The sequence below is a fragment of the Zerene cesonia genome, unplaced genomic scaffold, assembly GCF_012273895.1.
Source record: "Zerene cesonia ecotype Mississippi unplaced genomic scaffold, Zerene_cesonia_1.1 Zces_u001, whole genome shotgun sequence".
Classification (NCBI taxonomy): domain Eukaryota; kingdom Metazoa; phylum Arthropoda; class Insecta; order Lepidoptera; family Pieridae; genus Zerene; species Zerene cesonia.
In genome coordinates, this window is record NW_024045131.1 from 3128789 (window position 1) to 3143334 (window position 14546).

Here is a 14546-nt window from a genome sequence, read left to right on the forward strand (position 1 = left end):
CAGCTCCGAGCTCTGACACTTCAGCTCAGCCAGTTTCTTCAATTGGTCCGCTGGGGGGAGGTACTGGAATGAGATATAAATATATACATTATATATACTCTCTTATCTTCTTATATGTAAGACTAGCTGTGCCCCGCGGTTTCAACCGCGTAGGTCCGTATCCCGTAGGAATATCGGGATAAAAAGTTACCTATATGTTATTCCAGTTATCCAGCTGTCTACGTACCAAATTTCATTGCAATTGGTTCAGTAGTTTTTACGTGAAAATAGTAACAACAGCCATACATCCATACTTACAAACTTTCGCATTTATAATATTAATAGGATTCCCGTGTCACAATGTTAATTACCGAACTCCGTCAGAACAGCTGGACCGATTCTTATGAAATTTTGTGTGCATATTGGGTATGTCTATTTTTCACACCCCTAAATGATAAGAGTAAGGCAGAACAGCGTTTGCTGGGTGCAGCTAGTAATAATATAGAACTGAAGACTTTTTCACTTTACGTGAGTGCCTGGTGATCAGACACCAATATAGTTGAAAGATGATCTAAATTGATTCCTGTACTTTTTCGTTTCCATTTCCTTTAATAGCTGCATAAAATTTAAGGTGGATGGATGACGTCACATCGTGGTGAAAGGAGTTCTTAAAATGAGACAACCCTTGACAAGGCTTGGGCCAAGGTCGAAAACAAAAAACAATTAGCGTATCGTTATTATCGAATGGCCCTTAGCGACAAACAAATTCCTAAAAACTCCACTACGTACTTAACATTTGGCCTCTAATCAGGAACAAATCCTATAAAGTCAGTCAACTCCGTAATTAATGGATGGCCCCTAACAAGGAACAAATCCTATAAATTCACTCCGTAATTAACGGATGGCCCCTAACAAGGAACAAATCCTATAAAGTCAACTCCGTAATCAACGGATGGCCCCTATCAAGGAACAAATCCTATAAATTCACTCCGTAATTAACGGATGGCCTCTAATCAGGAACAAATCCTATAAAGTCCACTCCGTAATCAACGGATGGCCCCCTAACAAGGACCAAACCCCTAAAAACTCCCTTAAATGCCGCCGCTCACCTGTATAAGCAGGTCCAGAACGTTGGCGTTGAGCACGGCGGTGTCGCAGCGCAGTATGCACTGCCGTATGTGCTCGTAGGACATGTGCTTCAGCGAGCCGCCGAGCAGGATGGACAGGTTCTGCGCCGCCTTCGAGTCCAGCACCTTGAGGTCTTTCACCTTTTTCAGCGTGTGCACCCTGCGCATTAGGTAAGATTGCAAGTGATTGACTTGTATGTGGATGTCGAGCACGCTTCGGCACGGATTGGGCCAGCTCGCAACGGGGATATACCACAACCGCACAGAAGACTAGCGTTATATAGAAGCATGCATGCGATGAGTGGAGGAGCCGGTGGCCCCGTTTCCTTTTCCTACCCTTCTACTCCCAGTCCATTCCGTCTTTCTCATAAATCATAATCTACCTCTGCTCTGTTCACGGGCGGTGGTGATCGCTTACCATCAGGTGAACCACCAGCTCAGTTGCCCGCTATGATATAAAAACTTAAGTCTGTTTTTAAATGTCATTTTAAACAATAAATGACTTATTTTAACAAAAAATAAACTGACAGGATTTGACCAAATCAAAAAGGGACCATACGCTAGGCACCAGCTTGCAAATAACAAGAGTCATTAACATCGCTTCATGCAATCGATATTAATGAGGTAACAAGCCAAAAATATACAATATTTACTAGCTATGCCCTATGTGTTCGTCCAGTTGTTCAGCTGCCTACGTACCAAATTTCATTGCAATCGGTTCAGTAGTTTTTGCGTGAAAGAGCAACAAACACATACATCCTCACAAACCTTCGCATTTATAATATTAAGTAGGATAGGATTTGATAAATTTAGAATTTATGTCTGCCCTTAGACACATGAAACCGAAAGGCTAGAAGAGATTCGATCGCTGTGGCGGGATCACGGGTGGCCGAGACACTAGGCGTTGCTGCGGTTTGGCAAAAAGACGCAGGTTCGAATCCCGCCTCGGGATCAAATTTTTTCTTTCTCTGCTTTAAAAATCTCTCGAATGATAATATCTATAATATATAGACAGATCTTTCTTATTTATTATCTAGTAGATAGATATGATGCTAATTTAAATATGGATAAAAAAGAGCTTCTCAACCAGATAGTCGCAAATTCGATTCCCGCAATATCTTCCGACACGACATGGGAGATCGCTGACTTACTTTCTGTAAAAATTTTGTGAATTAATAAATAGTTACATACATTTTGACATTTATATTACACAAATGAATTATGTACAATTTTGACCTATTCATACATTACGTAAATAAGTGTCAAATTGCCTGTCAGTTTGTCTTGACTGAACTCTGTTGAAATTATATATCACACTAGCGGTCCGCCCCGGCTTCGCCCGTGCTACATATATAGCCTATAGTGTGATAACACTGGTATTATAAAGAGGAAGCATTTGTATTTTCGTTAGTTTGTTTGTTTGTTTGATAATCTCAAAAACCGCTGCACCGATTCCAAAGCTTCATTCACCGATAGAGAGCTGTAACTTCACCGCCACAGCGACATAGGCTATATATGTACCACGTGCAAAGCCGGGGCGTGCGTCTAGTAGTAAATAAAACATTCACTTGTCAACGGCGTCCTCGTTTTTCTTAGCGACTGGTTTACTCGAGAACTTAAGCGCGAGCCCGTTTAATATATCCGGCGAAGCCAATTTGTCTTCTTGCACCTGGAAGTAAGCAACAAATAACAATAAGATAAATAAATTAATTTAATTTTTAGTTTTCACCGTCTCCTTGGTACAGTGGTAAACGCGTGAGCTTAGAACCGAGGGGTCCTGGGTTCGATTCCCGGTGGGGACGCAAAAAAAAAAAGTCTCGGTCTGACAGGACACAGAGGGTTGATCACCTACTCGTCCATAAAGAAGATCGATTAGTGAAACAGATGTATATCATCTGCCCCATACCTCACTGGGGGACAAGGGACTTCACTTTTTTAGTTTAATAGCATTGCAATGCTTCATAAATGAGAAATTTACAATATATGGTGCGGGGTGTCCTTTAGGCACATAAAACTGAAAGAATAGAAGAGATTCGATTACTGTGGCAGGATCACGGGTGGCTACGGTTAGGTAAGAAGTCGCGGGTTCGAATCCCGCCTCGTGATCAAATTTTTTCTATTCTTTCAAAATTTCTCAAATAAATAAGTTAACACTATTATATAATTACTAGCTTACCGCCCGCGGCGGTTATATAGCGCGACGTTCAGTCATTCAGTCTTCTCCCAAGGTCTACGCTACTACTATTTATCAAAATTGGTTAAGACATTTGAACAATCTTAAATGGTTATATGTTTGACAATAAGGAACTTTCATACAAACTTTTATCCCCCATTTCAACCCCTTATACCTTTTTTTTATGATAAAAAGTATCCTATGTCCCCAAGTTCAGTTTTATATTCATACTAAATTTCATCAAAATCGGTTCGGTGGTTTAGGCGTGAAAGCGTAACAGACAGAAGGGCAAAGTTAATTTCGCGTATATAAATGGTAGTGGGATTAGGAGATAGAACGACGCAGGCGCACGTTTATACAATCAACTCATTATATACTACCCATATCCTTTTCATTACCCTGCCCATTTATTTGCTTTATTCCTCTCGTTAATCCTTTCTTAATCCCTTCCCAATTTAAAGTCGGCAATCTATTTGTAGAGGCGTAAGGTCTGCAATGGACCTTACGCCTCTACAAATGTCCATGGGCGGTGGTAGCGCTTACCATCAGGCGACCCATCAGCTCCATTGCCGACTATGACATAAAAAAATTAAAGGATCAACGGTGCAAATTTATTTTCAACTAGCTGCGCCCCGCGGTTTCACCCGCGTGAGTCCGTATCCCGTAGGAATATCGGGATAAAAAGTTGCCTATATGTTATTCCAGTTGTCCAACTGTCTACGTAACAAATTTCATTGCAATCGGTGCAGTAGTTTTTGCGTGAAAGAGCAACAAACACACACACATCCTTACAAACTTTCGCATTTATAATATTATTAATAATAATAGTAGGATATATAAGTACGTACCTTGACCCAAAATGCTTTCTCCGACATCTTCTGCGGCACAATTGTCTTCCAATTCGCCCTTTTCAATGGCCCCTCCACCTCCCACTTCTTTTTCGGCTTCAGACCGTGAGGGAGCACATCTGGTTGGGGCTGTGGGGGATAAATCTAGATTTTAGTAACACAAAATACAGTTTTATTTTAAAAAGCATCTGTTTCACTGATCGATTTTCTTTACGGACAAGTAGGTGATCAGCCTTCTGTGTCCTGCCAGACCGAGACATTTTTTTTTTTTGTGCGTCCCCACCGGGAATTGAACCCAGGACCCCTCGGTTCTACGCTCACGCGTTAACCACTGTACCAAGGAGGCGGTTTTATTTTAAGATCTGATATATTATACTGTTGAAAACTTTTACTGTAGAAAAATTTATGTTTTTAACAAAAATATATACTTATAATGCCATTTGGCCCATACAGGTCATTGGACTTTCCAATTCTTAGTTTATATCACTAGCTATAAAAACACATACACATACACTCTCTCTCACTGTCTCTCTCACATACATACACATACACACGCGCTCGCGCACGTGTACTTACCATCCTTGGAGCCATCATCCCTCCGGGCGGGGGTGGCGGCCTCGGCCCGCCCATACCAGGAGGAGGTGGTGGGGGCGGTGGCCCCATACCGGGCATCGGCGGGGGAGGGGGGGCGCCCGCCATGCCGGGCATGGGCGGTGGGGGGGGACCGCCGCCTGGAATATGAGGATAATAGATAAAAAAACGGTGTCTTTTTAATTGATTTAATTTAATATTTAATTCTGTCTATCTACTATTCGCAAAAGAAAACCAAGTCGATTGATTTATTACGGTGTACTTTCTATCTATTTGTATGCGATTTAAAAACGCGCACGCACAATTCACCTAAGATACGGCGGCGCCATATAAAAATGCTGTGCTGCAAAGCATTGTTATTTGTCTTCCGTATAGAAGGAAATACTGAGCTAAAGCAGTACTGAGAAATTTAGTTAGTTCAGAGAAATCTAATTGAACAATTAATTAATGTGCTTAATTGTATAGTTATGTTAGAATACAGCATTTTATAACATGCATATTAGGATATATACAATACAGAAAATTAACAAATATTGATACTATGCGATTCAACTAAGAATAGGATCGGTACTGCGCCATTCTGTAACTGCATGCGTATTAATTCGAATTTAGAATTTACGGTAAGAAATAATCCTACTAATATTATAAATGCGAAAGTTTGTAAGGATGTGTGTGCGTGTTTCTTACTCTTTCACGCAAAAACTACTGAACCGATTGCAATGAAATTTGGTACGTAGACAGCTGGAAAACTGGAATAACGTATAGGCAACTTTTTATTCCGATATTCCTACGGGATACGGACTTACGCGGGTGAAACCGCGGGCCGCAGCTAGTGCTTCTATATAAATTTCTAGTAGGATGAAATAAATAAACCATTATTGAAATGCGAAAAGCTTTTCTAAGATTATCATGTTTTTCAAATGACTTTCGACACGTAAAGGTCATGGACCGTGCCGACCATTCAAACTCAAACATTTATCTATTGAAATAGCGGTCCGCCCCGGCTTCGCTCGTCATACATATATAGCGTAAAGCCTTCCTCAATAAATGTGCTATCTTAAACTGAAATATTTTTTTTAAAACGGACCAGTAGTTCGTGAGATTAGCGCGTTCAGACAAACTCTAGATTAGACGTTACGGTACGACGATTAGATTAGAGCAAGTGTATACGGAGAATAGGCAGGAAACAGTTCTTAGTTAAATAGCAAAGTATGTAATAATTAATATATAATATAATAAATATATTATATATATTATATACAAACCTGTTGGCATCGGAGGCGGCGGCGGCGGCGCCGGCCCACCTAGAAGCACACACCAGAGAGAGATAGACATAGTCGCATGCGTGTGAGTGAAAGAGAGAGACATGCATTACTTCATTTTTCAATCAGTGATTTTACAGGCGGAGTGCAGACCAGTTATAATGGATTGAATATACTAGCTGTTGCCCGCAGCTTCGTCCGCGTGGTCTAAATAAACTTTCAACCCCTATTTTAACCCCTTGCGGGTAGAATTTATGAAGATCCTTTCTTAGACAATGCCTACATCATAGATGCTATCTGAATGCCAAATTTCATCACAATGCGACCAGCAGTTAGGGCTATGGGTCGATAGAGCAGTCAATCCAACACCTTTGGGCGTATATTAAGTGTATATATTACTATATTAATATTATAAATCACAACAGTAATGTTATAATAATATAATATATATAGCTATATCTTATCATAACTTACGCGTCACCTTGTTTGTCCGCGATGGACGCCTAAACTACTCAACCGATTTTAATCAAATTTGCACACTGTGTGCAGTTTGATCCAACTTAAATGATAGGATAGTTTATAACATGTCAATTAGGATTATAAATGACTAACCGCACGGCGCCGGGGCGTGCAGTGCGTTTGCTTACCTCAGTTAAGAAATATTAGTTTAATATCCCTAGTAAGTATAATAAATGAATTAGTTTCTCCGACAGTCTTCTCTTCACACCTAAACTACTGCACGGAATTGGATGAAATTTGATATAGTGATAGTTTGTAACCCGAGAAAAGACAAACGAACATAATGAGCAAAAACACCAGATGGAGGGAATCCCGAAACTATAATATACTTTTCCCTCTAATTTCGCGGACGAATCCGGCAGCTGTGAGCTAGTGTATAAGAAAATACAATAACAACTAATCTACACTAACATTATATGGAAGAAACTAGTATTTTTTGTAAATTTACAACGCAAAAACCGCTGGACCGATTTCAAAAAAATCTTACACCAATACAAAGCTGCAGCTTCACTGAGCGACATAGACTATATAATTATGTATCATAGACTATATAATTATGTATCATGGACTATATAATTATGTATCAGGGGAGAAGTCGGGGCGCACAACTAGTGTGACATATATATAAACACACCTGTCGGCATCGGAGGCGGCGGCGGCGGCGCCAGCCCACCTAGAAGCACACACCAGAGAGAGATAGACATAGTCGCATGCGTGTGAGCGAAGGAGAGGGAACATGCAATAGTTTAACGTACGATGTTATACATACAGACATGTTATATATATATATATTAAATTTTTATAAACCAGCTAATATTATAAATGCGAAAGCAACTCCGTCTGTCCGTCACTTCTTCACGTCTAAACTACTGAACTGATTTGGATGAGATTTGGTACAGAGATAGTAGAGATCCGAGAAAGGACACAGTATGGTTAGTATCATAGAAATCCTGCATGTACGGAAACCATGCGGGTAAAAATGTCAACTTTAAAAGCCAGTACTATATAAAAAATAAATATGTCAGTCTGTACGTATGACTGAAACAAAATTATACTGTATTTATAAATTATATTTATTTTAGATTTTTTATTTCATATGCAATCATTGTATAATACATTATCTCGAAAGTTATGTACACCTATCATTGACAAAGGTATAATAAAAAAAAAGATCTATGACAGTATCTTTAGTTTAAATCTATCACACATATATTATAAATGTGTAAGTTTGTTTGTTTGAATGTTTATCCGTCAATCACGCTTAAACTATTCAACCGATTTTGATGAAATTTGATACACAGACAGAGTATAAGCTGACTTGGGTGATAGGATGCTTTTTATACCGATTAAATGCTCCCTTGGTCCAGCATTAAATATGTTAATACTCGTATGTATTTCTTGTTGATATTCCATAAATTAAACAAAAAAAAAAAATATTTTTTAACCTATTACGATATGCGTAATGTTGTGTAAGACTCACAATAAAACACCGATTAATTTTTAAACAAATAAATACTACAAAAAAAAAACAGAAACAATTTACCTGACGGCAACGGCGGCGGCGGCGGGGGCGGCGGACCTCCTAAGTAGAAAGAGACGGGTGTGAGTGACATGCGTGTGTGCGAGCGAGACGGATGGTGCTTTGTTATGTTCGTTAGTGAACCAACACGGAGATCGAAAAATATACCCGAATATATAAGTGAAACGATAAATATAGCGATGCCTGTGACAATCGTTTCTATAATAAATAAGCATTTTTTATAAAAAAAATTCAATTATACAAAATAGAAACAATTAAGAGGACATAAAAAGAGTGCAGTGGAGAATAGAAGAGAATGAGTAGTAGCAAATAAGTGTTAAATCACTTATTTTTTTTATTATACACGAAGATTCAAATTTCCATTGAAATTAATTATTAAAATATACATATTATACATTAGTCAATTGTCAAAGACATCGCTCCATATTTGTATTATATTTCATTAAATCAAAAAAGAAAATTACCCAAAAAAGTTATTTTGAAAAAAAAAACATTATGTGAAATAACGTTTGTTATATTATACAAAGAAAGGTAGAAAAAAATAAAATTTTATAATATATAAATATACCAACGAATAACATATCGACTTTACGTTTTGTTAAAAAAAAAATATCAGATTTAATTAAGAAATATTCTAACCTCCAGGCATAGGTGGTGGCGGCGGTGGTGGGGGACCACCAGGGCTGCCTATCGCCTGAAACCAAAAACAAAATTAGTCGTCTATTTATTTATATATCTAAAACACACACATCTTAAAAAATAGACGCACACATTCATGCTATCGAGAGGAATTATCACGCGTGGAGGAAGGGAGGAGGAATTTCTCCACCGATAAGGGAAACGCCCCGATTGAATAATGATGAAAAGTTTTATATGCGCTCTGTAGTGAAAACATTTCGCCCTTAAAAGCGGCTAGTGCATTCGCAGAGGCACTACCTCTGCTCTGTTCGCGGGCGGTGGTGATCGCATACAATCAGGCGAACCACCAGCTCAGTTATAATAATAATAATAATAAAGTCTTTATTAAAACTGTTAAATACATACAATTATATTGGTAGAAACGAAAGTCTGTGTTAGTAAAAAACTGTGTTTAGAATCCATCACATTTTTACACGCTTTTTATTAGCTTCACCTGTATGTTTGTTTGTATGTTTGTTTGTAACCGACTTCTTTGGGCGCGATTTTGACCCACTTTAAACGGCCAGATTTCGTTCAAACTTTGTAGATTTATTGAGGACCGATGACAATACACTAATTTGATAAAATTATTCCATTTTTCAATTTGCAAAATATGATTTTTGTTAAAGCGTGTCTTATAGTTTTTTTAAACTATTATTTATTATTCTTATTTAGTTGCCTAGTTGCTCATGGCATAGAGAAAAAAGCCAATCAAATGTAGCCCCTCCCACCTTAGCAATAGCGGCTATGTTCCCCTGCGAGACTCCTCCCGGCCCGCTCGGGGTGGAGATGCTCTTCATTCTCTCCTCCAGGTGGGTCACTCTCGCTTCCGCCTCCTGCCTCGCCGCTATGGCCGCTTCCAGTTTCGACTTTAACTCCTCCACTTTCTTCTCTTCTTCCGCTCTTGATTTTTCTAGAATGGAATCATCATCATTATCAACCCTTTGATGTCCACTGCTGGACATAGGCCTCTCTCATGGCACGCCACTGAGCCCGGTCGTTGGAATGCGTTTGTTAAATAATTCTGATGTTTTGAATTAATTCTTTAAATATAATTAAGCAGTTATGTATTAATAAATAATAATAATAATACGAAATTAAATAAAGTCTATATGTCTTTTAGTGAATATTTTTCCATAAAAACCCGCTTTTTGGCTAAAAAAAACAGTTAGTTTCATATGAATGTATAACATACATTTATTTATCCACAGACTGTAAACATTCACTATAACACACGATTATATCCCACCAATTTTTATTGTGGAAGTCGAGCACGCTTCGGCACGAATTGGGCCAGCTCGCACCGGGGAAGTACCACACCCCCACAGAAGACCGGCGTAAAATAGCATTCTGCTGTGTTTCGTTCGGTGAGTGGGGGAGCCGGAGGCCTATTTCCTTCTCCTAGCCCTTCCCAGTCCATTCCTTCTTTCCAGTCATCAATCCTTTCCTTATCCCTTATCCTTTAAAAGCGGGCAGCGCATTCTCAGAGGTCTGAGCCTCTGCGAATGTTCATGGGCGGTGGTGATCGTTTACCATCGGGCGAACCACCAGCTCAGTTGCCCACTATGACATTCAAAAAAAAAAACCAACTAGTTTAAAAAAATCTTTCATTTTTTTTTGCTCCCACAGATAATAAAACCCATCTCACCAATGAGGCCGTCTATCAAAGGCTGCACATCGATATTGAACCGCTGCGTCAGCCTAAAGTCGGGATCGTAGCCGTTCTTGTGCAGAACTATTTGCGTCACGCACTCTTCTATCAGCTTGTAGTAGGCGGGCCTGGAAGTTAATTATGTTATCAACTAGCTTTCGACCGCGGCTTCGTACGCGTTGATTCGGAGTAGTTTATTTGAACTACATATAAACCTTTCTCTTGAATCACTCCATCTATTATATAGGGAGATAGAGACAGAGAAAGCGACTTTGTTTTATACTATGTAGTGACTAGGCTTTGATAGATCAATTGTTATAGTATTTTGTTGTGTTTGTTTAATTTTACGCTATTTATTAATTATATTATTAAGACAACGTTTCGAACACTTTACGGCGAGCGCGGTCACGGGGCGACTCAGTCTCGATATAATGAATAAATCGCGTTTAAAATCCGTTAAAAAGTCTTTAATATCCAAAGGTCTATTGTTGTCACTTGCAGACATTTTAGAATTTTGATTGTCACGCCCTAGAGATTTCAGTGACTTTTGTAGAAAACATGTTTTTATTATTTCGATCGACCTCTTCACACGTACCTTATCAACTCATCGTCTCTAATGAACAACAGATGCTGCAATATTGAGAGCAGGAACGGCTCCGCGGGCGTCTCCATCACCAGGTTCTTCACCAGCTCGAAGCATTCGTTCACATCTTGGAAATCCACCCTGTAATGTTGATGATGAGATTGATTTATGATATCTATTATACTGAAGGATTAGACTGCTCTTTTGACTGTTTGTGAGGAAATAAAGTGTTTATTTTTATAATAATACTAGCTGCGCGGGGCGCAGCTAGTATTATTCCACCCGCGTATGTCCGTATCCCGTAGGAATATCGGGATAAAAAGTTGCCTATACGTTATTCTAGTTGTCCAGCTGTCTACGTACCAAACTTCATTGCAATCGGTTGATTAGTTTTTGCGTGAAAGAGCAACAAACACACACACATCCTTACAAACTTTCGAATTTATAATATTAATAGGATAGTAGGATATTCTAATGTCAATGTATAAACTACTTCATCATCAATTGAAAAGAGTTATTAGAATCTAGCTTCCCACATAATTCCTGTTCCCAGAGGATCTTCTAGGATCTGAAACTATCTCTGTAGTACATTCTATCCTTAATCAGTCAGTGGTTTGGACGTGAAGCAGAGACAGACTTACCTTCGTATTTATAATATTAATAGGGAGATACCAAAAGTTACATAAAACTCTACAATTATGTAATAGTGATACTGATAGTGATAGTAATAGTGATAGAATACTAATTGTAACTAATTTAAAGTTTCAAATTTACTATCCTTCAGTATAAGTAGTTACACTATGCACGATGTGCTCACTACTTTATACTATTTTTGAATTGAATAAATAAAAAATAAAAAAAAATTATAAGTAATACCTGACGTCATCGAATTTAACGAGAAACTCGTCTTGGTCTGCCGCTGCGTGTGTATCGAATACATTCATTTGTATCGACCTCCCCCCTTCCTCCGCTCCCGCGCGTAAATCCTCTGTAATACATTATTAAAGTATTATTATTTTAAAATGTCTGCAGTTAAGTTAATAATTCAAATTGTTTATCATTTTGACAAAGGAACATCGGGAGATGATGATCTACACATAAACCGTCTCGAAGGACCAAAATCAAATAATCCTTCGAGTTTGAGAATAAATCACGATTTTGAGACTCGAATCGCACGAATACACGCTGAAACAAGTAGAAAAACGCAGGCATCCTTCGAGGCGGGCATTAAGGTAACTCACCGATAAGATCATAAAGCCCAGTTCTCATAAACTCGCTCCGCAAATGCATCCGAAACTCCAACTCCTCGGGCTCCGTTATAATGGCGTTCATCAGTTGCATACAGCCGTTCTGAAACATATAAATATATATATATACATAATTTCATTTACAAATGTTTGCTATGTATTTTTTTATGTAAGATTAATTGTACATATCTAATATATAAAATTCTCGTGTCACAGTTTTCGTTGCCATTTAGATGAAATTTTTTGTGCTTATCCGGTATGTATGAAAATCGGCCAACATCTATTTTTCATACCCCTAAATGATAAGAGTAAGGCAGAATAGCGTTCACCGGGTGCAGCTAGTATGTATATAAAAAAATAATCGTATGTTTATCGGGTTTCTACTTGCTCTATACAAACTTTGATAAGTCGAGGTTTTCATTTAGGGTCGAAAAAAACAAAATTAGAATTCCTCCTCTATTATTAAAAGAACTCCCTCCTAGTATTACAATTACATCTTCACTTTTTAGACTATCTAGATTCAGATGATATTACCTTTAAGCTCTCCGGCGATTTCGGATGCAGCCCCTCCACGATGGGCAACAACCGCGGCTTCCGACTCGACTCGCCGGCCATCGTGATTGCTTCTAGAACTTTTTCGTGCCCGTTCGGTATGAGGCATATTGCGGCTAGCACCTGGAATATATATATAATTAGCTTATATTATTAATTATATTGGAATAGATATATAATAAAAATATATAATTAGCTTTAATTAAAATGTGATACTGATTATTTTTTGGTAGTTTTTATTGAAATTAGCAATAGATGCATCTATTGCTAATTTCAATAATGCTAATTTATTGATTAATTATTTGTATCATGAGGTTTTGTCTACAATTATACCCTGGTGGGTGTACATTAGATTTTTTTATCACTGTTTCTCATTGAAATATATTAAAGAAAGGGTTAGCGAATGTTTTTCCGGATAAATGTAGATTTCTTCATATATAAATTATAAAAAAAAATCCACCAAAAATTCTGACCCTCCTGCATTTTCTAGAACATTCCAGAACTCTTATTAGCATTCAAACTGCGAGCCTACACTAGCAAAACCCCCTACATTCGAACACAGCTTGAACACCGTGTTATTCAATCCAAGCTTCTAGAACATTCCGGAACCTTCTAGAATTTTCCAGAGTTCACCTTAGCCGCTTCCAACGCGCAGTGCGGTTTCCTAGCGTCCAAACTGCGAGCCAGCACTGGCAAAGCCTCTCTGCACTCGAACACAGCGCGAATGCCGACTGTGTTATTCAAAATGGCGGACAGGCATCTTATGCACTCGTACTGCACTCTATCGTAGCGGGAGTCACTGGAAATTTAAGTATTTCTATAGTATCTAGATGTGATCCATTTGCAATTTGAAGTCGGCAATCCATTTATTGAGTATATAGTAAGTATCCTACTATCCTACTAATATAGTAAATTGCGAAAGTTTGTAAGGATGTGTGTGTGTGTGTTTGTTGCTCTTTCATGCTTTGATTACTGAACCGATTGCAATGAAATTTGGTACGTAGACAGCTGGACAACTGGAATAACATAGAGGCAACTTTTTATCCCGATATTCCTACGGGATACGGACTTACGCGGGTGAAACCGCGGGGCGCAGCTAGTAGACAATAATTTAATTGTTACGCCTAGGTTGTCTTGATACGCCATTTAAATCAAGATAAACTTATAGCTATTTTGAATATTTGCGTCTTTAAGGTTAGTGAGTTAAAGTTCTATGATGTTTATTATTTAATATTATAATATGAGCTCTTTATAGCTTGTGTTATGATCGTATAAAAACTGCTCCATAATCACGCCGTTTGTTTTTTCTTTAAATGGGTCGATTATAGGCCTAAATCCTGCGGTTCGTTAATTGTATTTTTTTTCCCCAATCACATTTTTAAATCTACCCCAATGTTTATCAGAATCGAATGTGTTCTTACGCCTCTCCAAACCACCATCAGGCGACCCGCCAGCTCCATTGCCGACGGTGTCATAAAAAAAAGTCTAATAGCATAAATAAATGTGTGACTTTAAAATAAGGCTACTGAAATATAGAAACAATTATTATGACCATTAAAACCAGGCCATTAGGCGTGGCTTGTATTTAAAAAGTCAAACTCAGTTTACAGAAATTATTGGTAAATATATAAATAATCGACCGCCTACTTCGTACAGTGGTTAACGCGTGAGCGTAGAACGGAAGGATCCTGGGTTCGAACCCAGTGGGGACGTACAAAAAAAAAAGTTTCGGTCTAGCGGACACAGAATGTCATGAATGAAATGAATACTTGTCCATAAAGAAAATCGATCAGTGA

The 14546-nt window shown here is 38.3% G+C and overlaps 1 protein-coding gene across 1 annotated transcript in view; it reads right to left on the reverse strand.

Annotated features, from left to right (window-relative positions):
- The window catches only part of LOC119838091 (protein diaphanous), a 37949-nt gene that overhangs the window by 11721 nt on the left and 11682 nt on the right, over positions 1 to 14546 (reverse strand). The window contains exons 5-18 of the mRNA XM_038363902.1: positions 13384 to 13549; positions 12733 to 12873; positions 12193 to 12301; positions 11828 to 11939; positions 10964 to 11092; positions 10366 to 10496; positions 9449 to 9630; positions 8679 to 8733; positions 8043 to 8081; positions 4704 to 4858; positions 4128 to 4256; positions 2675 to 2775; positions 1089 to 1266; positions 5 to 63 (exon numbers count right to left, since the gene is read on the reverse strand). Coding sequence (XP_038219830.1) covers positions 5 to 63; positions 1089 to 1266; positions 2675 to 2775; positions 4128 to 4256; positions 4704 to 4858; positions 8043 to 8081; positions 8679 to 8733; positions 9449 to 9630; positions 10366 to 10496; positions 10964 to 11092; positions 11828 to 11939; positions 12193 to 12301; positions 12733 to 12873; positions 13384 to 13549 — 1686 coding nt within the window. The remainder of the gene's footprint in view (positions 1 to 4; positions 64 to 1088; positions 1267 to 2674; positions 2776 to 4127; positions 4257 to 4703; positions 4859 to 8042; positions 8082 to 8678; positions 8734 to 9448; positions 9631 to 10365; positions 10497 to 10963; positions 11093 to 11827; positions 11940 to 12192; positions 12302 to 12732; positions 12874 to 13383; positions 13550 to 14546) is intronic.